Below are 25,254 nucleotides of genomic sequence, written 5' to 3'. Positions count from 1 at the left end.
ATCAGATGATGTTCAGATTAAATGATGGAAAGGAAAGTAAAAAGACTGAAAAGCAAGTTTGCCATTCGTGCCTATTTCTAACAAAATACTTTCAGAAGCAATGCTATTTATGCATGTTTAATAAAAGGACATCTTAGAAGATTGGGCATATCACTGGTTAGATTTTTAGTGTTCCAAGTGTAATGAGTTTCATCCCAACATAACGTGTACTTTTATCACTTCACATTTGGGATTAAATAGAAAATTTCTAGGATAGCTTCCCCATCCAAACCTCATTTTAAATTTGAAGGGACTGTTCAGTTTCTTCTGTTGGATTTTGAAAGCATATGTGAAAAGATATTTAAAAATTTGGAGACTTTGATTTGCCAAACTTAAGAAGCCAGCAGATACACAAACTTACAAGATCTCTTGGGTACAGTTACCATTACTAGGCATGACGATCTTTTATATGCTATCATTTTTAATAACCTACCTTTCTCTGTTCATTAGTACTTCAAAAATGTATTGTTTGAAAGCAAAGCACCAAAATACTTTTAAGAAATCACAAATGCATCAACATTAGGAATTTATCACCAAGTTATAAAGAAAGAAATCTTCCATTCTGTATACTGATGCTCCTGTACTGGGGACAGTCTCTTATGAAAAGGTAGACTAAGGATAATATTCAAATCGTAATGCTTGGAGAAAGCTATGATTCATCCTTTAATATAAAGTAGTAATACCTTGCAATTCCACAGCTGAACACCATTCATCCCTAAGGAGTCCAAAGCAATTAACTAACTTGCCATCTACAAGAATTACTTCTGTGCCCCTGAAATCCAATCAGTTTTTTTGAACATAAGGCAGCAGCTGTTTAATCTTGAAAGACAACCATGTTAAAAAATGAGACCATAGGAGAAATAAGCATGTTTAATCAAAATCAGAGGGCAAATGTTGTCAGAATACATTCAAAGAGAATTTTGGCAGAGATGGGGGAGGAGGAGAGTGGGCAGAAGAAAAGCCATGCAAAGTATGGTCTATTACACCTGTATCTGTTACATTTGTGAAGCATTTTTGGCTTGTGGGTATGATGCCCTTGTGGTACCTCTTCATTTCTGCACATTCCTGTACAAGGAGGATTACGGAGTCAGAAAATGCTTGTGGCATAGGGACGCTCAGTGTCTATGAAGGGAGATTCGACAGATTTCCAGAAGAAGGCGACAGAGATGTGAAGTAGCTTGATGCTCAGCTATGGGGTAGCTTTCAGCACTGCACCACACTAATGTCATGAGAGCGTGACTTTAATGCACAGGGTTTACTGTCCGGTTTACCCACCACACTTGCAGATCCCTCAAACTGCATACATGCGAAGGGCCTTGGGTTGGGTACTAAGATTCTCCCACAGAAGGAGGTGAAGAAACTGGATCCATTTCACTCCAGGCAGCCTCCGCAGGCTGCTCCTACTGTTCATGCAGAAGCAGAAACTCTCAGCCTAAACTCCTGCAGACATCAGCAGCGGAAGACGCAGGACAGGCAGATCAACCACCATTTCCTAACTATGGCCCAGGATGCACATCCTTCTCTCGCAGCCTTCCCTACAGCTCTCCAGCATAAACTCTTTTCTGTTGGACACATGTGAAGAGTCTGGCTTGGTTAAGGATTTCTTAAGGAGCAGTGGCTTATCAGATAACGTCAAGCCTGAATGCTTCACAAAACTGATGAGGCTTCAGCTGCATTCCTTTGAAGAGAGCTATTTTCCTGCCACCTCATCTCCCAGTCCAGTCTCCCCAGCCTTTCAAAAGTCCAAAGCTCTGGGGCACTAAAACAAAATTTGAAAAGACAAAATTTCTTTCCAATGAGAAGCTCCAGAATCTAAGCCAGCCCTACTGCTATTATCTTTAAAGGTATGTTTTGCCACATTAGAAGAATAGGCTTAATATACACAAAATGACTCAAAGTTTCTTCTGCTTTGTGAGCTTTGAAATTGGGCACTGAAATGGAACTGTTCATTCTGAACAGTGAAAGATTTACAGCTGAAAGGATGTTTTTCACTTCAGAGTTCATTGTAATTTTTAGTACATGAATCCACTCAAAGGCCTTATCTGGCCACAAACACCTGGATGATGGACGCCTCTTGTTACTGACTTGCCAGCCTGTCTCCTTGGGAGATCAGAAATCCCTAGAGGATGGGCGCTTATTAGTGGCTCTCTTCCCAGGGGTGTTTTAAATCAATGATTTAATTCTCAAGCTGCCGTGGTACACTAGTATAATGAAGAACAAAGGGAAATCTCTTTTTTGCACTCTCTACTGAAATTTTGCAGAATTAGGTCATTTTGTATTAGCAAAACACACAAAAATTATTATCCTGGAATGATTAAAGATTCCAAAAGTTTTAATAAGGACTAAGTATGGCTTTGAGTAATACAAATTACTATTTTTTTTATACATAGTTAGAATAGGAGAAATGTGCTTAATAGTTTTATAAGAATTTTAAAGTCGACGCTATGTTTATTGGATTAGCTGGTTTAAAACAGAGACGACATGAACTCAAATGATAATTCTACCTATTATCTAAAAACTTGATATCTGAAGTGCTGAATTATATGGACACTTTGATTTTCAAAGCTCATTCTAGATGTAACAGCAGTAGCAAAGCCCTGTGGGTAGATTAATTTAGCATCCTAATTTTCAAATGGCAAACTGAGGCATAGAGTGACTTAAGGTCTTGCTCAGGCCACACAGTGAGTTCATGTGAGAAGTTAGATTAAACCCCAGGTAGCCCTGACTTCTGTCCTCAAACCATTGGCTGTCGTTGACTATGCTACACTACTCAGGCGCCTGCATGAGTTGAATTCCAGGACACGCCGCCACAGCCCTGGCTATGAACTCCAGTGGTACATGGCAACTACTCCCTCCTGCAACTACTGCAACACACTACTGAGAACAAGAAATATGGGATACCCCGGAGGAATGTAAGAAATATCACAGGTCTGGAAAGTTGATGAGGTGTAGACTTGCAGTCCAGATCTCCAATGCAGCACGGCAGTTTTGAGAAATGCTACATAAAATGTACAGAAGCACCATCTTTAGAAATCACTGGAAATGCTTTTCTTTTGAGGTCAGGTAAGTAATACACTAGAGTCTTATGGGGTCTCTAGCATTGTGTGTGCATGAAGCTTCTTAGGCAACTTTGATGGAGGCCCATCCCTACAGGCAACTGTCCTTCTCTGACACTCAGCTCCAATTTACTAGCTTTATTTGTGTTGAGGTTGGCTTGGGCTAACAAGTAGAGGTGCTGATTACAAGTTAAACGCACATTGCAATAACCAAGTCACAATGCTTGGAGTCAATCCAAAATCCAAATTCTCTTCAACTATGCAAAGAATGTTGTATATTTTTTCAGTTTATCAAGATTTATGTCCTTCAATGAGAAACTATTGCACAAATAAATGAGTATTAAATTGTGTTTGAAATGCATTTTTTCAGACTGAAAGCACTTTTTTCCTCGGCATTTCTAATGATATATTTGCCAAAACTTCTGTTTTCTGTTTTCAAGGGCAAGCTCTCTAGTGATAGAGCAAACTTAGATGAAGGGGGTGGGGGAAGCTCTCCATTAAACAGATAGGCTTTCATGGCAATAGAAAAGCATGTTTCAAAAGCCAGTGCTGAGGAAATTCCACTAAACTTCTTATAGTGGGATGGGAAGGATCAATGCCCTATCAGGAGTGTAAAGAGGCCAGTAGTGATGTTCCACAGACAGCAAGCCCTCAGGATCCCAGCTGCTCATAATTGCTAAACACAGAATAAAACAGAAGTCAGGCCCAAATTTTTTTGTGGATAAGTGTCATGCATTTACTGTACTATTTGTGGGTTCTTCACAGGCATTCAAGGGACTGCTAATTTATTTGTGAAAATGAGAGCAACTCATAACTTTAGCATGACTGCTACTCATTTGACAAAAATCTGTGCCCTCTAAGTAGGAAATTTCTTACTCAGCGTGTGTTGTTCATTTCAGATTGTTTACTTTTTGAGATGGGACTGTATTTTGACAGAGGCTGACTGATGCATTTCAGAATGACAATAATAGCATTATTAAAAATATTCCTATTGCAAATATTTCAGTTACCAAATTATGGAGTGACTGGAAGAACCAATTAGAGATTATGATTAATCACTAGTAAATAGTCCATGTGCAAGGTTTGCTTGTTTGTTCTGTCTCTTTAGTGAATACTAATAAATAATTATTACATTAATAGAAAACTGAATCAAAGAACTTTAAATCCCTCATTTCGCAGCTAATATACTACCACTGATTTTTGGCATTTTAAAAGTGCTTTCAACCAACAGAAAAAAGTGGAAGAGACATACCAGTCAATCTGTTTCCTCAAACTGTCTTGTCCTCATAAGGTGGAAAATTAAAAATACCTGAACAGTGGCAGTTCCCACCAATTTGCAAGAAACTGATTTCTCAGTGCTGCAAATCACAATAAAAAAACACCACAAAGTGTATCACCTTTTAACTGCTTCCCTTTATGCAACAATTCTCCATGAGGATAATCATATTAACCTGACACACCAGTCTCATAGAGGAATAATTTTAAGGGACCATGGTGCTTTAAATATTACTTCTGGCCATTCAGACAAACACAGACTGGTCTCCTGGGAGACAAGACAACAGTGGGACAGTGAAGTTTGTGTGAACCACAGAAGTTTTCCCATATAATAGACCTCTGGATCTTTTCCAGCAATTCTGCTTTTGTAGTTTCTGACCCAAGTTTTTATCCTGCTCCTGTATTCTGCCAGTGTTCAAATGCAGCAAAAGATGGGCCCGGAGCCACTGGCACTAAACAAGGATCTCAGAAGAAAGAGTTTGCACCAATCCGACTACCAAATCCAAACAGCGTTAGAATAATCCCAGTGCAGTAAAGACTGTGATGGCATTTAGCGAGGTGGGAATCTGGAGGTAATAGTAACATTGCAAAAGTGTGAACATAAAGAACGGTATTTTTTTGAAAATTGTTTCCATAAACAAAATAAAGACGATACTTAATCTAGTAATGCAGGGCATATTCATATCACTTAGACAATGATGTCCTGAAATATCTGTGATGCATCCGTGATGCAATAACTCGCATCTGAACCTACCTCACATATAAGGGTGTTTAAACTGTGTTTAAAACTTAAAACTGTGTTTAACCTTGATGGCAGATCTCTCCCAAGATAGCAGCACCCATTACTTCCTCCTCCACCACAAGAATCCAAAGCTCCCAGGTAGTGCAGGATGGTCATGTGCTAAAGCAGGGACCCTGCAACTTACAGACTTCCCCTGCTACTAGAATAAGCTCTGTGGTCTGCCCAGCTAGAAAAGTCAGAGCTACAGAAGTTGGAGCTCTACAGCAAAGCAGCTCAAGAATTAGTGTTTATGCAGTGAAGAAAAGCCTAGCTACAGGTGCAATTCCCCATTTCAACTCTATTATAATTTTCCTTCTCATTCTCCTCTAGTATAAAACAATACCAGTTTCATGAAAACATCAAGGTTTACAGTAACATATTTCTTACCAGAAGACTCTTTCCCAGGATGTTTTCCACAAGCTTGAAGTCATTACGTAATTGTTTGTTCTTGGAACTGGTGCCTTCCATCTCCTCATCAGCATAAAAGCGGAAATATAAGGATTCATCCTTAAATTCACTTTTCTCCAGGACTGGAAACAATACATATGAAATATATACAGGCATTTACACAAAGAAAGAAAGAAAGAGAGAAACAAAAAAGAAAGTTAAAGGAAATCCTAAACATTTCCTCAGTCTTTATAGAACAAAGACAAGATGCATCCCTGTCAGTCACCTATTTATTCCATATTTTTAAACTACTACTGTATTTTAGGGATATACTTTTCTTCACAGTGCACAGTAGCTGATGATACGATGTTTGACCTCCCTGGCATGTAAAATGCATCTAAAACGCAGAAGATCCTCTTGGAAGAAAGATGCTACTCACTACCTTATGCTCCATTCCTATGTCAAAATTCATATGGTAAAACTATAAAAGGAGCAAAGAGGGGTAAAATAGCTGTTTAAAGGTAAGTGATGGCTAAAGGCAAGAGATGGTTAAATAGTCTAAGGCTTTTCAACCTAAAAAGGAATTGAGAGGGAAGAGAGATCTACAAAATTGTGGAAGGCATGACAAAGTTCTTGACCATGTTTTCAAATATGGGACCTTCAAATAAAAACAGCAAGTGACAATTTCAAAACCTGAGGAACAACTTCTTCATTCAACATGTACTTATGCAAAGGAGCTCCTTGCCAAAGGATGCTATGAATGTCCAAAGTTTACACGGGCTCAAGAAAGATCAAATACTTTAAAGGAAAACAATTATTCTTACATTCTTATCAAGTACTATGCAAATTCTCTATTAGTTATTTACAATAATCTGCTCTCAAAGACACTATTCAAAATATAGGGAGCAAATGTTATTTATGACTAAAACTGGATGTTTCCCTGGACAAACTGTTTTAACTCTTAGGACTTTATATGTGCTATTTGATACCGATACAGATGTGGGTTTTTTCACTTTCCCAGTTTAGCAGTGGCATCATTGAGGATGGATGATGTCTAACTTGGCAATTTGGCACTTCAGATGTTGAAGCTTCAGAGATTCAGCACTGAGGAGTGTCCTTGTTGTCCAAGTGGCAAGTACTAGGCAATTTTACTTTGTACCTGACATTTCTCAGTGATATTTCAGGACAGTACTTGGCTATGGATTGGTCTGAAGGCTCTGAAAGAGATGCAGTGAAAAAACATTCCCCTTCTAGCTCGTCTAATTGTTTCAGGGCTCATTGTAACTATTAGCAAGGGGATTCACTTGGGAAGGTAGTAGGCTTAGACATTTTGTGGAAGCTCAAGGACTTCTAAAATAGAAGGACCTGCTGGCATGCCTGCAATTGTATACATGTCAGCATGTATGGCACAGCCTACAGAAAAGGGATTTTCAGACAGCCAGCTAATTTGACTGAAGTAAGAGCTCCTTTAATTGGCTGTGGGAAGTAATATTGATGCATTACCATGATGCATGAAGCCGTTATTGCAGAGTCCAACACCCAGTGCGACAGCTTCCTCCCGAGTCTGACAGTCTCCCTAGAAACAAGAGGATAAATATTACATCTCAGACGACTTCCTAAGATAAATTATTCCCCTTCCCTACCACGTAGCTTGTGGCTTTGAAATTAGCAGGATGCTCTTTGCAGGTAACAACAGCAAGAAATTAAAATAGCCACCCCATTGCCCAAACCCCATTCATTCCTATATATAGCATCTCTTGCCGCCTACAGGAACTGGGAGGACAAAGACCAGGATTCTGGAAAGTAGCTGTTTAACCCACAAAGGGACATAATATTATCTCAATGTAAAGACTTTTTTATTTGTAATCATAGTGTTAGACTTCAGGACCCATTAGCCACCGAGGATAAAGCTCATTCTTAGAGAAAAACCTGAGTAAACCCAGTGTATGTGAACTCCAAAGGTCAGACTGGTTAAAACTGCAGTGGCATTCTTTTCTTAGAGAGCAGACCTAAGAACAAAGGCTTCAGTTTCTCATTACCTGAAGCCTTGAGTGTAGTATTTCAAAACAGGTACCAAAGGTGACTTGGAAGTTTACCTGAAATGGCAGCATTAAGTTTTGCACCTACAATTCAGTTAAATACAAGAAATGCCTAGTCTTCTCTACATGGCTGCGAATTAGCAGACACAAGTTTAAAAACATGCTGGTTGTACTTTATAAGCAGACACATAAGTTCTAAATAGTGCTAGTAAAAATCAGCAGGCTCTATTGGTCTTACCCAGAAGAAAAATATTGTTAACACTGGTCACTCGATGCAAGATTACCTGCTTCCCAGTCTGCACTTTTTTGTTCACCATTTCTAAACTAAAATCATGATGCAAGCTGATTGTCAGAAAGCAAAATAAATATATCCTAGCATTTTTGTGTAACGGGTAGTTATCAGATCAGACACCATCCCAAGATTTTCAAGGACAGATGCCTAAAGTGAAACTGAAAGGTAGATATTTGAGCAGTTAAATAAATGCACTACTCTGCAAAAAGCTGAGTGTTCGTTAGCTCCCACTAAAATCTCTTGTTAGCTAGTATGGACAAAGTATGACTGGTTGCTAGAAAATGGCTCAATCTAGTATGAAAACTCCAAGCAAGCCCCCATAAAAATTACTATTTGTAAGGATCTATGAGCAAAGATTGATTTAGCCACACCAACAGGAATTCATCTAAGTCATAAACAGTGATTTACACGTTTAACAATGTTCCCCTTTAACTGAGCACAGCAGAAATTTCCCTCACCTTTGCATCTGTATACATGTACATATGCACACATATACACAACATAAATTACAGAGTCTTCTGTTTCTCCATATCTGACTTTAGTACGTTCTGGTTCAATCTTAATGTAAAGTTCAGTAAACAGGCAAACTAACAGCCAGATTAACCTACCAGAATGAAGAAAAATGGGGAAGGAAATGTGCTACCTTTTCCAGGCTGAGAGCCGATGTTTTACCTTGCTATCTGAGTCTTTCTACTGCCTTCAGCTCTATGATTAACTATTATATTGGCCAGATTAGCCTGATTACATCTCTTTTCTTTGGCCAAAGCAGACTTTTTTTCCCCTCAGCTTTCCATGAGTAAGACCCCATTAAATCACATGTAACTGATATGACAACCTCAGTACTAATATCTTTGCTCTCCTCTGTGCTCTTAACAGGAAAACAATTGACTACTCATTCTCATCCAGTTATTTGGCACAGAAAAACCTTATATCAATCTTATTAATGTAGGAGGATGCCAAATGCAATTGCAGGAAACATTTCTGAAGGACAACATCCCTGGTTGTCAGAGGCCTGATTGTCATTCAAACTACCCTCCCTTTATGTTATTTTGTCAGTGGATGACTTAATGTGATTGTGAATCAGACCATCATTTAAGACAAAAACAGAATGTGCATTTGACTGTATGATGGTGAGTTACGTGGCACACTCCCTTTAGGTTGCTTTAGATTTTCAAAGCTGATTTTTTAATTTCCCAAGCTACAGGGTCTTCTGTGTAATTACAAGGTAAATGTGGGGCAACTACAATTTCTAAAGACTGTGGTGTAGTAGCTGGTGTAAAACTCTAGATTCATTTTTCAATAAAATTGTACCACACCTATACGAGATTAAATGAGAACATCATTGCTTTAAATGTCTTCAGAAAATCACAAGAAATAGAAGAGATCCCCGAGAACAGCCAGCTCACCACTCCCAAGGCTAACAAAGGACTTTCTTCCTCTTGATGCTGCCAAATAATGTTTTCACCAAAGGAACAATAACAGAAAGCATAAAAATTTAAGTTCAAAGAATCATAATACATTTAATTATGTTCTCTGGATAAATGTGTCCTATTTAATTTTAAATGGAACTGAAAAATTAAGCTACTTGTCAAAGACAGCAATATCTTAAAATTTTCTTACCTGTGCAATAAGCCAATCCACTAGTTTACTTGCAGGGATTACTGATTTGTAGGTCTTTAGGTGGTAGTCACGGTCTCTAATTAAGAAAGAGAATTCAGTGAAAATCAAGACAAAAAGGTAAACATTTCTTTTACACTCTAAACCTACATATTCTATTGTGATCTGATATTATGAAGTTGAGGAAAGAAGAATTATAGATGGGGAAAAAAAAAGAGACTCTCAGCCACAAATAAATAAGACAAAGAATAGGAAGCAGATATCATTTTTCTCTAGAAGAAAGGACTAGTTTTTAAACTTTTTCCAGCAACTTGAATTAGGAAGATATTTCAGATCAATACAGAGCAGTGTTATTTCAAATTTCTCTAGATATTGTTTCAAGCCACCTTCAGAGAGCCCATACTCCTACCGGAGGCAGCCAAGACATTCTTTTCACAGATACACTGAGCTGCTTCTTTAACTCACTTTAGAATATTGCTACCATCAGTCCTGCTGAAAATCATATTCTTCTGGCTGGAAGTCATCTTCTAGTTTCCATCCATTCACGCCCAGTTTACATTTATTGGCTCAGTGCCAGCCCCATCTATAATCTTAAATAGTTCTTCTCTAGTGTTTACCCATCAATGTACTCATAGACAGTGACCCTACATATTTCCTCTGTGCCCCCTTTTTCTTATGCTCACCGAATTAAGCACCTTTTAACCTACTCTGTCAGGAGAGGTTTTCCTGATTCTCTGCAACTGTTCAGATTTTACTTCCTTTAGCAAAATCTCACAGAGCAGCCAGATACAAATCGAGTACACAGTGTTCTTTTATGGCATTAGATAATTTCAGCCATTGTAAATAAAAAAAGAAGTGTTGTATTTAGGTCTTGTAACACAACTTGCACCATCTCACACACAGCCCTTGTAGAGAGCAGCTCTGTTCTTGAAATAAGGAAAAGAAACCCTATTGTAACTTGCTGCATTTAGCAGTTTTCTTCCATTCCTCTTCTCAGAGCCATGGAGATAATTGATGTTTTTAGTCTTTCATAAAATACTTCTAAAGAATTTTGATACAAATATAAGAGAACTATGTGGCTCAGGACATTGGGCTCTAACACCTTTCACCTCCAGGTCACTGGATTTTATCCAGCTCATGAGAGAAAGAAAAGCTCTTTCCATTTTAAGGCTGTTTACTGGCCCGTGTGAAATAAGTTTGGTGGTCTTGATCCAGTTCCTAGTTCCACATTACAAAAGCCATTACCACAATTAATTTGCATTAATTGGCTCCCTCTCGTTGAGAGTCTCAGTAGAGAGGCCAAATGCTGAATGGCTATGAAGAATTAATTCCTCTCTCACCCTTGGAGGTGGTCCTTCTATTTCAAGCTTGAGGTCCACTGGCATGACTGTGGAAGGAAACTTTCACAGCCGCTGTGACTGTTTTACAGTCCGGATGTATCTATGCAGCAGCTCAAGAGAAGACTTTATTCTTCAGTTCTGTCAAATCAATCTCTTTCATTAGCACCACACCATTTGATATTTACTTTTTTCTAAAAACTTAAAATGAAGCCATAATCTAAAATTCATCCTACTCATGTTTTCCTTTTACTAATCATCTACAGATACAAATATGTTGTGACTGGCTTTTGTAAATAAATGCAGCAGAAATGCCTGTGTATTTGCAGAATCAGGGTGTGAGAAATTAGAAAGGGAAGCAGGATTTTCAGAACTTGGAAAAAAAAACCCCAAAACCCCAAACATGACAGCATTTCCAGAAATATGTGTCCTCAGAACAAAAGCTTTCCTCATAGTGTTTACACACATTTTTTGACTTGTCTTCCAGTAATGTGCTAAACCCAGCACAAAACTGTGGGAGTCTTCTGGGCAGTTTTTTCCTTCTCACACTCTTATCTTGAGAAAATGTGCTTTTGAAATGTCAGAACAATAAAGCAAAGCATTAAAATATTGAGTGCTAATGAGTAGGAGTTTCCAGACTGTGAGAAGCAACTCCCAACATTTTAATACAGATGCTGACATAGAGCTAGAGTTTTGAATAAGCTGGCATCAGGATCTTGGTCCAAGGCCAAGTTTTTCACTGCTTGTAGTTAAATGCTTGTCAGGATGAATATTTCAACATTAGTTCACTGACTTTTCCCCCCATTTCAATCTGGCCTGAATAAGAGTAGAGCACGAATCATAGAAAGTTACCCAGAACCATGAGCTGAAGGTGAATAGTCAAATATAGACGTCTAACCATTGAAATTTTGGCAGAACCTTGCTGCCTCACAGAAACTAGAGGAATATAATGTTCCTCACAGCGTTTAGCCCGTCTATGCTCTGAAGTATTGCCCATCACATGTGTAAGTGGGAGCAAGTTCTCCCACCCTCACATCTTCCCCGAACTCGATCAGAGACATATTCAGAACCTTCTCTACATCTAAGATTTTTCAAAATGTTTAACTTTTTATGTATCACCTCCCAAAGTAGCATGCTTTGTTTCCAGTGGGGTATATCAGCTTGTCCTCAAAGTATGTCAGTGTCAGAGCTTACTTAAGGAAAATTATAAAGGCAAAGGCTACACAGAAACTCTCAGGTTTCCAGGGAAGCCAACCAAGCAAAATTATGTTTGAAAGTCGGCAACAAAATTGTTGAATTTTGAACTTTATGATTCCTCCAGATCCTCTTGGCATATGCACTTCCCACTCCAAGCAGTTTTGTCAATTTTCTAGAAGGAAGGTTGCACCCGAAAGGTAGGCCTCATCAACCTTGCTAGCATGATTGCAGGGATCAGCAGTCTGAAGATGCCAGATAAAGCAGCGGTCCAAAAACATAGCAGAAAGTAATAGGCTTTGCACAACTGACTTGGCTAAAAGCAAGCTCCTTTAGGCTAACATCAGGCTCGTCAGAGGCAAAAAACCATGATAAGACGACATGAAAGGACAACAGCCTAGGAGATTCAGTTTTCCAACAGGGAGATAAAAGGAAGAGTGTGCAGGAAAGAGAATGGCAGGGAAAAAGAGCCTGAACATACCGAGAGCATTAAATCTACCCAGAAGGATCATAAAACTTCTGAGAGTCTGCTATTTTTCACTGGTCATACACAGTTCAGATTCACGCTGTCACTACCACAGATTAATCCTGATATTAGAAGATTCTCCAGCTGGGATTTTATTACAAAAATAGCCCAATGATAAAACACCACAAGACAGGCCTATGGTAGTTATTTTGTCCTTGTTGATTCCCTAAAGCATAAGACTACATCCCTTTCAGTTTGTGGGCACCCTGAGGTCAGTGAAATTTTTTCAGCTTCACTTACCATTACTCCTACTCTGCATGTGAATTGCCATCTTATGGGGGGAAATCTGTATATGCAAATACACACATGCATATACGTAACCATTTTGCATACCAAGGGCTGAATCACGCTTTCCGGCTCTCTCTCTATTCTTTAGGCTAACTCAAATCTGTACTATTGTAGAACGGCTATTCTGGGGGAAAAAACAAAGATCTAATTAGGCAAATTTATGACTGATGGACTGTAACTATCTTTGCTGCTCTTTTTGGTATGACAATAGTATTTCTCAGAGAAACATCTGTTGTACAACTCAGGGACAAGAGGTCAGCTTTGCTGAATTTGGGACTCCAGCCATGCCCACCACAGGTTTTTTTCTTCCTCATCAGTTTTCTGTATGTAAAAATGAAGTTCTCCTAAGTGAAAATGCCTGATTTTCAATCGGAAACACCTAAACAGAACACCTAAACGGCTCAGGGTGGTTTCCATTATAGGTCAGAAATGTTCATCTGGTGTCACAGTAAGGCAACAACATTTAAAGTCATCTCCTGAGATCTGGGAAAAGAGTTAACTCACACTTGCAGATTGTCTCAATTCTTTAGCATTTATTTATACAGAGCTAAGTTCTGAAGATTCCACCCAAGATTTACAGGGTTTTTTTTAAATTACATCTTCAGGTTTTATTCCACTTCCAACTGTTTTGTTTGTTTAGGGTGCCTTGAATGAAAGAATCCTAGCATCGCTTGGAATCTGTTTACATCACTTTAGCATCTGTTTACATCTTCTATAACCCAAATAATACAGCAGCTACAGTCACACCACATAATCTGCCCTGAATCAGTAGTGACTTATTAATCACACCCACTTTAACTCACAGAAAAGGCCACAGTACACAAATAAACTTTTATCATGCCCACAGCTCTCGTGAACTGCTAGAGGAAGCAAATGGCAGGAAGACTGTAACAGTAGCCTTTCACTCTCCCAGAACCCAGTTCCAACATCCTCCAGCAGAAGTACAACTAACTACAGATCTAAACTGTGGAGACAGAAGGGTAGCAAAAGAGCCAAGAAAATGCAGAAAACTACTGTTTGTAATCAGAAAGATGAAAGATTTCAATAGTAACATGTCATCCTTTTAACAAAGCCAGATAATATACACAAGGAGATCATGAAGGTGAACTTACTTTACCACTGGAATATATAGGCAGTGTAGTCGGCAGTAGAGCCTCACACCCTGAAGAAGGAAAGATGCATGGTATTAGCAGTTTTTTCCTTTTCAAAGAAACACTGACTAGCTAAAGCTAGTAAAACTGGACACTGATGTCTCAACTCAGCTGAAATTATCTATTGATTAACTGTTTTTCCAAACAGTTCCCTTACTCTCTCTGTCAAACATTCTTTCTTCTTTCCCTGCTTCCAGAAGCCAAAAAAAACTATTCTTTTATCTCTAATCACGTCCATTCCAACATTTTCTCCATTAATCCTTCCTCACAATTAACCCATGAACTGATGTCCATAAGAAGAAATCCAATTTATTAAAAGGTATATGGGCAGATATAGGATCAACAGAACTCATCTGATGTACAATTATCAGGAACAGCAGTTAAATATTGATCTCTTCTATCTCCCTGAACCATAATGCCCAGATTTGCAACAGACATGCTGTATTACAGCTTACTGTTTTCTTTTAAGACCTTTTGTTACTATATTAGGATTGTAATCAGCAGTCTTGGGTGCAGTCACAACTTTATTGTTATTTATTGCTAAGCTCTGCTTCCTCTCCCTTGAGCAAATGTCTGCTATGGCATTAGGATGGATAGCTTAATACAACAAAGATAAACAGCACTAGGGATCTCCTGCATAACAGGTCAGTGACATTTACAGGTCGAGCAAACTCTTTTGATGGTTCTTACGCAAATCACCAAGTTCCAAATAAGAATGATAATACAAACCTTAGACATGATGTCTTCCAGTTCACTTCTTGGCTTGTACGTTCCATCATCATAGCGAAATCTGTACATCACCTGCTCATTCTTAAACTGGTGCTTATCTGAAACTAAAACACCAGTATGATAATTAAAATTAGTCTTTTCTCCCCTGCCATGTTCTTCATAGGCCAGTTGGTACATCTACACCTAAGTATTTGCTGAATATCTATCATTTTCTGAAGAGAGGACTCAGCTTTTCAAATGTCCCCTTATTGTGTATATACGTGCTTATGTGCACTTCTGAAGAGCTCCACCAAACAAAGCAGTTTTCTAAAATACTGCAGCTCCAATAAAATTGAAATTGCTTCCTTTTACACCAGATTCAATTTATGTAAGAACTGAGAGAAAATATGGATTTACACTATTTAAGATGTATCTTAGCCTGAGTTTGATTAACCCAAGAAAACTGATTGTGCTGGATGACTAAAGACAATTAAATTGAGTTAGGCAGACTCAGAAGTACCACGACTCAGTTTGAGATTTAGTCTGGCCCTTGCAGAGTGGGCAGGATAATTGTTTAGACGGCAGAGACCAGAAATTCTTAAGACCTTCCCTCATTACATAGGACATCCGGTTTTTAATTAAGATTCCTGCTATTGCTGATATTTTTTCTTAATTTCACAGACTAAACCAAAATTTGCAGGATCTGGTGTACATCCTTTAGTATACAGTGGAATCTCTAAGCTGCATAAGCTATTGACTTCTTTGAGGGTCTGCATGCTCTGGATTTTGTATTTCTAAATCCAATTGAGAATGGAGTCTGCAGAAATGTCTTTTTTGTCAGGTTCAGCAGACCGGGTTCTGATCACTTCTGCTCTGTGACAGGTACCAGAACTTCCACATCAGCAGTCCCAGATAAAATAGCCAGAATTAAAGGAGATACAGAGGAAACTGAGTGATAAAACACACAGAGCTAAGCACTTAGCACAGAGCTCAGCATTTAGCAATCTTGTGTGGCCCTGCTTCTCAGGCAGACTGAGAGATCAGCAGTTCTCACCTGACAGTAATGCTACGCCAAGTGAAAACAAAAGATAAAAGATATTGCCTAATGTAGAACAGGGATGAGGGCTTCATTATGGTGCTTAAGTTTTAAGTTCTCGCTACGTTAGGAGACACATAATGGGATACTTTCACGTTTAATGATTTATCAAAATCCCAAGGGTTATTTCCTTAAGTAAATGCAGCATTGCAAACACCTTCCGATGTCTATCAATAACCATCCTTGGAGACACTAGTATCAGGAACCCTATTAAAACCAAACCAGATGCATCTTACTCAGGGCATTTGAATAAGGGAAGCAGTAGATAGAAGAGCACAACTTTCTTTGAGCTGTAAATTTGTGTTTGGAGAAAAAGGGCACTGCTGAAAGTGTCAAAGTATGAAGTTATGGTAAGGTAAACAGTCATCATGAAATAACAAGTCTCAGGACAGCTTTTTGCACCAACAGTGCAAGTGTACACGTTCAGAATGTAGGCAAGTGAGGGTGTGAGCACAAAAGAGCATTCTTCATCCAAAGGGGGGTCCCCACACATCGGAGCCAGAGTGTTTCAGTTCCCCGAAGCCACCGTTAGGGTCAAGTATTCAAAAGCATTCAGCATTTTTGAGCTTATGCTCAAAGCCCTTCAAAGTCTGAATATGCCTGCAAGTATGTCTTGGTACCTGGGGGTGGAAGTGCATGAAGGAATATGGTACTGCTCGTATTAGATTTCTCTGTGTTAATTAAATAAGACAACAGACATCATTTCTTAACAGTGTTATTGTCACCTGAAAGACAAGTTTGTGGAGATGAGTTACCAAGAGATTAAAGCACAACTTGCCTAATTAAATGTCTCCCCTATTTAAATTGGTTTCCAAGAGATTGTATGGAAATGTATACCACTGGTGACTTAAGACCTATATACCGCATGCCTTTGATGTGCACTGTGCAGCTAACCTCACCTGAATGTTGAAATTGGGGCATTTGCTGTTTAACTAGCATAAGACTGTGTTTCTCTGTCTGCATAACATAACACGACAGGACAGCAGGACAAATCTGGATTTAAAGGATGTAATCTGGAGAGACTCCTTATTTTAGTAGAAACGCAGACAGCACAGAAAATTTTTAAACAAGCATCTTGTGCTACTTTGGTCACGCAGCACTTTTGTATGCACTATCCTACTCTTCTAAAACACCCCTCATCACAACACTTCAAGGTCATCTCCTGGGTGTGACGAAGAAGTATGGTGCATTGCTATTTTAAAGAGAGACATTCTTGCCAAATGACCTGGAAAGAACAAATCCCACAACAAACCCTCCATCATCTCTTTTCTTTATGACAAGAGGTCTCATTAGAAAGAATGACCTATTGTCTGGAGCCCCTCACTCAGTTTGTACCTGTGCCCCATTCTAAAAGAGCACTGCTCAACTATCATCTGTATTGCTTACGTCTCATATAGAAAGCTATATTTATTGATCACTACAGATTTTCAAACACACATAGTAGAAAGGAATATACACCCGATATAGTCCACAACAAAGATGTTGTAGAGAAATCAAGTAATTGCAGGTATAAACACTGTCAGGATACCAAACAAGTCCCGTTTTCATGACATAAATTTGCCTGCTCATTAATCCCAGAAGTCATTAAACATTTTGAGGATTGGATGGGTATGGTACAGGAAAGCATTTGAGCATAATGTAAACAGTTCTTCACATTTCACTCCCTTATTTGCAGGGCATTACTGAAATCTGACATCTCTTTATGGCATGGAGCACTCACCATGATGAATGATTCCATTTTCCAACAGTGCCTGTCCTAGGTTGACCCCTTCCTCTGGTTTGCTTATCTCTCCAATCTCTGTGAGCCATGATACAAACTCACTGCAAAGGGAAGCAGAACAGAAACAATTAGCTTTTTCGCTCTGAATATAAGCAGACATATGACTCTGCAAGACATCAGTCAACCACAGGAGACTTTCTCCTTAAAGCAAGTGCAAAAACTGTTCTAAGTGATGATACCTTTACTAGGTGGTTCCATTTCCTACATTTATGGAGGAAACGCTCTGGAGAAGATCCAGATCTCCTATCCGTGACTTTTCTCACCATTCCCCTTAGTTCATAATAATTACCATGCACAGAAAAGGAAAGAAAACCCGGCTGAAAGATGCTGTGAATCCTTATTTTATTGAGCAATCCAGACATGCAAGCGAGAAAAGGAAAGCAAGATTAACTGATGACCTTAAAAACAACAAGCTGGACAGTAGCGAAAACAGCTACTTCTATCCAAGCTATCCCTCCAAGCAGTGTTCATGGTCTGACTTAGTTACACATGCTCACCTTTCTTCACCGGGTCTGATTTCTGCCCCCCTGCCAGTGGTGTAATTGCATTGGCTTTAATGGAATCACAGCAGGACTTGGGACAGAAGATTTAACCTACTGAATTCAAGCACAGAGCAAAACACTAACAGGTTAATTTAAGGTAATTTACTGGAGTTGATGCCTGGCAGATACATAAATGATGCTTCTAATTTATAGACAAAAGGTGCTAAGACTGTGTACTCATGCAGCACAAAACAAAATCTCTATGGTGAGGAGCAAAGCTGCGCATATGGGCAGAATAAAAGCCTACAATGGGTAGATATGTAGTACGTTACTCAATTAGAAACAGTTAAGTACAGAAAAACAAACAGAATCACAGAATGGTAGGGGAGATCATCTGGATCATCTAGATCTGGAGATCATCTAGTCCAATCCCCCTGCCAAAGCAGGGTCACCTAGAGTAGGTTGCACAGGAACATATCCAGATGGGTTTTGAGTATCTCCAGAGAAGGAGACTCCACAACCGCCCTGGGCAGCTTCTTCCAGTGCTCTGAGACCCTCAAAGTAAAGAAGTTTTTCCTCACGTTCAGATGGATCTTCCTGTGTTCCAGTTAGTGCCCACTGCCCCTTGTCTTGTCACCGGACACCACTGAGAAGAGCCTGGCCCCATCCTCTTGACTCCTGCCCTCTAGAGATCGATAAGCATTGATAAAATCCTCTCTCAGTCTTCTCTTCTCTGGACTAAATGGGCCTGGGTCTCAGCCTTTCTTCTTAAGAGAGATGCTCCAGTCCCCTGATCATCTTCATAGCCCTCCACTGGACTCTTTCCAGTAGTTCCTTGTCTTTCTCAAACTGGGGAGCCCAGAACTGGACACAGTACTCCAGATGTGGCCTCACTAGGGCAGAGTAGAAGGGGAGGATAACCTCCCTTGACCTGCTGACCACACTCTTTTTAATGCACCCCAGGATGCCATTGGCCTTGGCCACAAGGGCACATTGCTTCCTCATGGTCAACTTGTCCACCAGGACTCCTGCATTGGTATACAGGCATTTCAGAGGGATAACTGAGCGTGCAGGTTTCCCTGGAGGGGTGAGAGGATCGACCATAGCAATACACATCCTTGAGGTGGATGGCTTACTTGATTCTCATCTTGGGAGATAAGAACATTTGTTCTATGTTGTAAGGAACATTTGTCTCTGCTCTGGTTGGCCTGGCTTATTCCCCTGATGGATGCGATGGCATAAGCATTGCCATTTTCAACCTCCCCCTGAGCCCTTCAGTTTAAAGCCCACCTCACCAAGTTGGCCAGCCTGCTGCCAAAGATTCCCTTCCCTCTTCTAGGCAGGTGGATTCCATCCCTCCCTAACAGGTTATAGTCAAGAAAGTCCCATTGTCATAGAAGTCAAAATCGTTGCGACGGCACCAGCCATGTAGTCAGAAGTTGATATGCATTTTACATCTTTTTCTGGATGCCTCCTTTCCTCCAACTGGTAAAATGGAGGAAAAGATAACTTGGGCACCAATATTTTTCACTTGTACCCCCAGGGCTCTGTAGTCTTCCTTAATTCTGCCCAGGTTCTAGCTTGCAGTGTCACTCATACCCACATGAAAGAGTAACAGTGGATAGTAGTCTGTGTTCTTGACAAGTTATGGCACCCTCTCAGCAATGTCTCGGATCTTAGCTCCTGGAAGGCAGCATACCTCTTGTGACTCCCTGTCAGGTTGGCAGATGGGTGCCTCGGTGCTCTTTAACAGAGAGTCACCCACTGCTAGCACTCATTGTTTCTTTTTGCGGTATCCACAGTGTGCTGCTGGTACAGTTTCCCCTTGCAGATCTTGCTTGTGGGTGTCTATAGCTGTTAAAGCTTCATATCTGTTTATGGTTATGATACTGGAGAGTGAAGACTGAAGCAGAGTCCTGCTTTTGTGCATCACCAGGGTCCAAGGTGCCTTATTCTCAGTGGTGCCCACTACAGGAACACGGTTATGGAACCACCTATCTATGTCTGTCTTGGCTTCTCTAATACCGCGCAGCCTTTTAACTGTTTCCTGGACATTGCAAACCTCATGAATACAGCACTGCCAAAGCCTTAGGAGGGTCATTTGTTTGCTAGGTTAATTAGCAATTGTACTAGAAATGTGTTAAATCCATAAAGAAGAAGAAAAGGAATATATAAAAGTGAAGCAACATATGGGAAATCTGAGTTCAATAAGCCACTTGGGTGCTTGCCAACGTGCAGAGGGTTGCTGCTTATCACAACCAGTATCCATGCCTCCACTCGTGGGCTCTAAACGAAGTATTTTTAGTCTCTTCATGTTTATCAGAGCTGACTCATCTAAGCTGAAGGTAGTATTTGCATTTTGCCTTTAAAATAACAACAACAACTTCAATACTGAAAACTTTGGTGTGTTGAGGGACTACTCTGTAGCTGTCATAGTGTAGAAAAAGCAGCAGAATCTATTCAGCTGTGCCAGGGGAATCCCATGGAAACCAGCACAGTTTTGTAAAACTGCTATAACCAGAGTACTGTAGTGATGAGTCAGACTCTCTCTCTTCTAAGGAAAGCTCATTCTCAATTTCCCATTGATTCTGAACTGTTTTATTTATTTATTTATTTAAAAGTACTTAAAAGATGAAACAGAATATAAACTGCAGAGGGAGAAGTAAGAATGATCCTCCACACCCATTACTGAGAATACAGGGGACACACTCTGTGGAGTGGCCCATCACAGACATGCTGGCCAATGACTGTAATCACGTTAAGTACCCAGGGTAGATGTCCAGTTGCTATACATTTTTCTGTCAAGTGCAATGGGTCTATGGCAGTTTACAGCACAAACAGTTGCCCTAAACTTCATCAGAACACTGTTATCCTGTTAGCTTTCCTGCTTCTTTTATTTGGAATGTGTCCATGAATTTATTTGGATTTTAAATGTAAGGCAGTCTTAAAGTTTGAAATTGAGAGATGAAAAAGGAAAATAACTGAACAGTACTCTCACAGCCTTGAAGCTTCAGAACTATGGGATGGTTTTCTTAAGAGCTACTTTAAGACTTCTGTGGCATTTGATTTATAAGTAAAATCAGTAACCATTTGTTCTGGAGGCTTTACAAGCATTGAAAAGTGCATGATCCAGAAATATTCCAGGAAGTTTTTTAAGCATATGCTGACTGTTGCTTAAAAAGCATCAACTCAAAAAGTGGATGACAAAGTTTGGTTTGTTTCCTCATCTCATCCTAAGCAGTTCTTCTCAGTATAACTGAGAGTATCCTCACTCCCCAGTGCAGCACGCTCAGTTCTCATCTGGCATGCAAGTCAGGACATCATCTCCCAAGTACACCTCTGAAATTAAGGGCCTTAGAACAGCTGGGTTTCTACTCAAGAAATACAAAGGAAAATCCAACCCGTCCAGGTTTGTGCAATCTGCTCAGATACATTTGGAACCTCCTGAGGTTAATAGATCCTCTCTATTACAAGCTCAATACAGTTCAAGGTTTTGCAATCAATTAAGTGCAGTGCTGAAAAGAAGCATGGCAAGCACATCATTTACATATATTGGCACCAACACACATCTTTCCCTTTCACATGCCTAAATGCCCGTACAACCAAGGAGTGGTTAGGAAAATGGATTTGCACTCAAGCAAGTCAGTTGCTGAAGTTAAGTTCAATAAACAGCCTTATAAATAAATGCATGTGATATTTCTGAAGATATTAGGATTAGTTCATTTTTTTTTTTCCTGCAACTACATTTTATCTCTTGAATTACTAGATACTATCTGATATCCAAAGGCCAAGAGAAAAATTATTAGTGTTGCTCTCAGCTGCATGTAGCAGAAAACCACTAAGTACATCTCAGCACAGTTATCAGTGACTCCCTTAGGCAGGAATATCTGAAAAAATGAATAGGTCGCAGCCAAAATGCATTGTGCAGGCAAAGCCCCGGGAATGACATGAAAAGTATGTGAGTCATGGCTGGATTGTACTGATTGAGTTGCACTCAACTGAGTTGCCTAGGACTGTACCAACAAATGACTGTTGAAAAGATATCAGCAAAGTTATTTTCTATGGAGCAGCCTGGAACATGAGCAGAAGTAACGCTTTTCTCAGAGATCAGGATACCTGTAGGTATCTCAGTCTGGGCTCAGCAACCTATTGGCAAAGTTAGGTCAAGTCCTCACTACTGGAGTGTCAGGTGACTGTCAAGCAAACTGAGGGCAATAAGCAGGACAGATTGTGGAGCATATAAGAAAACAGGCATTTTAAAAGAAAAAGGAGTAGCGGGAAATCCCAGGTAGGACTCGAGACTAAGCAATATATCAAAGGATCCATAACAGTCTCATATATATCAGCACTGGAAAAATGTAAGTTTCTGATCCGGTAATTCATGTTGCATTGAAAATTCATTTGCATTGAAAATAGGAAATGCTATATCATGCCTCCAAAATCAGAGCTTAAAAGTTTGAATTTGAATCCGGCAACATCAACAGCGGGGGTGAGGGTGTGAGAAGAAGAAAAAAGCAGCCAAATCTCCCCAAACCAAGAATTTTTTTAATAGCTGAAATGTTGCCAGCCTATGCTACCAGATTGCCTTCTGTCAAGCAGAAGGACAATGCATCATTTCCACACGCTGTACACAAGGAATGCTGCCCACAAACTGCCATCACAGAGACCAGGGGCAGGGAAGGGAAATGAATGGATAATCTGCCTCTCAGAACATTTTTTCCTCCCACAGCTGATCATTTCAATCATAAACAGCTGAGGCGGAAAAGTCTTCTCAGGTCAACTAATGTGTCTCCCTGTGCGCCATGCAGGACATTTCCCTACAACAGCCCCATTGCTACCATATCTAATCTCTGCTCTGATTCTATGGGGTCTCTCTTCTACCACCTCATACATGTCATTCTTAAGAATTATTTTGTAATATCTAGCCTGAGTGAAAGAGCCTTTTTCCAGACAATAAAGCCCTATCCTTCTAAGAAATCCATCAGGTCTCTTGATGCACAAAATTTCATTTGTGTCTGTTACACTGGCAAACAGGAAACTTCTAAATTCAATCCTGAGACTTGGACAGTTCTGCTGGATTTAAACATCACCTGGTAAGCATTTGCTTGTACACAAAAGAGGATACAGGTTAGGCCACCAACAGCACCGAGCTTGCGGGAGTTAAGGTATTTTTTCTTAATCCTTTTGCTGATTTGAAACAGCTGTTATGAGTTACTGTACAATAGAATGAGCTGTCACTATACAGCCTGCATATGGCGTGAAATAGAAATCAATGATTAATTTTAATAAATCACAACTGTAATGGAGGTTATGGCCTTTTCAATTAAGCTGCATCAAAGCACATCTGATCTGACCTCACAATGCCATCCCCAGAAAATCTCAAGTCCGTTCTTTTAATTGGGATGAAAGGGCCTTTTCAATTCAAATGCCACTTACTTGCCAAGAAAGCACTTGGGAACAGTACTTAATTTTCTCCTCCTGTCTTTGATAAGGTTCACTTTCTTGCTCATCATCATTTGGTAGAGCTTCTCTCCTTTCTCTGCAATCATGACGTAGGCATCCCTCTCCATTCCCAGTTTCAAACCTGGAAAACAAAGCAGAAATTCCTTTAGATCCTTAACATCAGATAAAGTGTTTGCTCAAAGTCAAAAGCTGACGCCAAACACACAAAGCGGTAGAAACACAAAAATTAACTGATTTGTTTTACAAATAAGGGGGAAATTGTGTCATTTATTTATCTGAGGACAAAACTGTCATTTAAACTTATGGTTACATCACATCACACAAAGTAGAATCGTTTACAGAACATGGAGAAGTTCCAAACAAAGGAAGATAAAACATATACCTTCTGAAACCGATTTCCTGTTGCAATTTCACTTCTGACCCTGAAAAAACTGCCAGCATAAGACTTATTCAAGGCAGCTAAATGCTTGACAGAGCAGATGACTTTTTGAGTGTTCTATTACTTGTAGCCAAAAATACAAAAATGCTGAAATCAAATTCACATCCTTAAATAAATCAAAACTAGACAGAAATATGATTTTCTCATTCTTTCTTAATTAGCCTATTTACTAATACCCTTAGGCTAAATATACAGTTTGACAATCACATTATCCAGTCAATGAAAGACATACTGAATGATTTAAGGAATGACACATAATTGGATATAAAGAACATTTCATGTCCACTTTGTATGAGTTTCCATATAGCTCATGTTAACTTGAAAATTGCTACAGTCAGGAGGATGATCTCTGAAAACAATAGGTGTCTATGTTACAGCTATCGTCATAACTGGCATTTTCTGGCACTCTTCCCTTTAGATTTGCAAATTGCTTTAGAACGACAGCACATGAGAAAAGTTGTTCTGCTGCTGTAGATGTTTTGTCTCTTCTAGCCTGAACCATTCATTTTGTTTTCCAGCTATGTTATTCTAGAACTTGCAAATCTAGGCAATCCTGGAGTCCAAAACAGAGGCACAGAATTTAGACATCTCTAAGATTAGTTTGAGAACAGGCAGCCTGCATTGGTCCTGGACTTACGTGCCTAATTTTTACAGAGATTCACATTAGGCAGAACTTAAATGGTCAGCGTAATGCTAAAAACTGAAAGCTGTACATTCTTTGGGAAGAGCAGTTCACCCTAATTGGACATAAATCCTGTTGCTTTATGGTGAGATACTGAAATGAATTAATAGTGTTCTGTGTCATCAGAGCTGCTTTCTAGCTTTTTGAAAATGCTTAATGCATTTGTTTTAGAGGCTTGAAATGCACGTTCCAGAAATTAGACTTGCACAATATTTTGTCTTTCAAATACAGTATTTCTTTCATGTGTCCAATATCTGGCTAAAGGTTTTGGCTCCACAAATCCCCTGGCTTATTGCCGTTATTCCTCCATCCTTATTTCCCCCAATACTGTGATCCAATTCAATGTGAATGCTGACACGTGTAGCCGAGGCAAATTTGCAACGTGAACTTGTGATAGAAAACAGCCTGTGTAATAGTATACATGTTTCAGGCTGGTCTTACATCACTGAATTCCCCGGGCTCTGATGTAAATGGCAGACCGGAATGCACATTCTACTCAACTCATCCTACAGAATCGGGAATCTCACCAAGCTTTCTAATCCAAACACTGATATCTCTGTGACTTTGCAAGTACCCTCATCCAAAGGAGATTTTCCAATAAGGCCTGGAATGTCTGCCAGAA

General features: G+C 39.6%; 1 protein-coding gene across 3 annotated transcripts in view; it reads right to left on the bottom strand.

The window, feature by feature from the left end:
- PREX1 (phosphatidylinositol-3,4,5-trisphosphate dependent Rac exchange factor 1) overlaps positions 1-25,254 on the bottom strand; it is a 163,076-nt gene that overhangs the window by 33,055 nt on the left and 104,767 nt on the right. For all 3 annotated transcript variants that reach the window (XM_074605020.1, XM_074605021.1, XM_074605022.1), the window contains exons 10-16: positions 23,485-23,632; positions 17,507-17,607; positions 14,712-14,815; positions 13,944-13,993; positions 9,490-9,565; positions 7,042-7,114; positions 5,539-5,681 (exon numbers count right to left, since the gene is read on the bottom strand). In XM_074605020.1, the coding sequence (XP_074461121.1) occupies positions 5,539-5,681; positions 7,042-7,114; positions 9,490-9,565; positions 13,944-13,993; positions 14,712-14,815; positions 17,507-17,607; positions 23,485-23,632 (695 nt within the window). The remainder of the gene's footprint in view (positions 1-5,538; positions 5,682-7,041; positions 7,115-9,489; positions 9,566-13,943; positions 13,994-14,711; positions 14,816-17,506; positions 17,608-23,484; positions 23,633-25,254) is intronic.

The sequence above is a fragment of the Larus michahellis genome, chromosome 12, assembly GCF_964199755.1.
Source record: "Larus michahellis chromosome 12, bLarMic1.1, whole genome shotgun sequence".
Classification (NCBI taxonomy): Eukaryota; Metazoa; Chordata; class Aves; order Charadriiformes; family Laridae; genus Larus; species Larus michahellis.
This window is presented reverse-complemented; position numbering and strand designations above follow the sequence as displayed.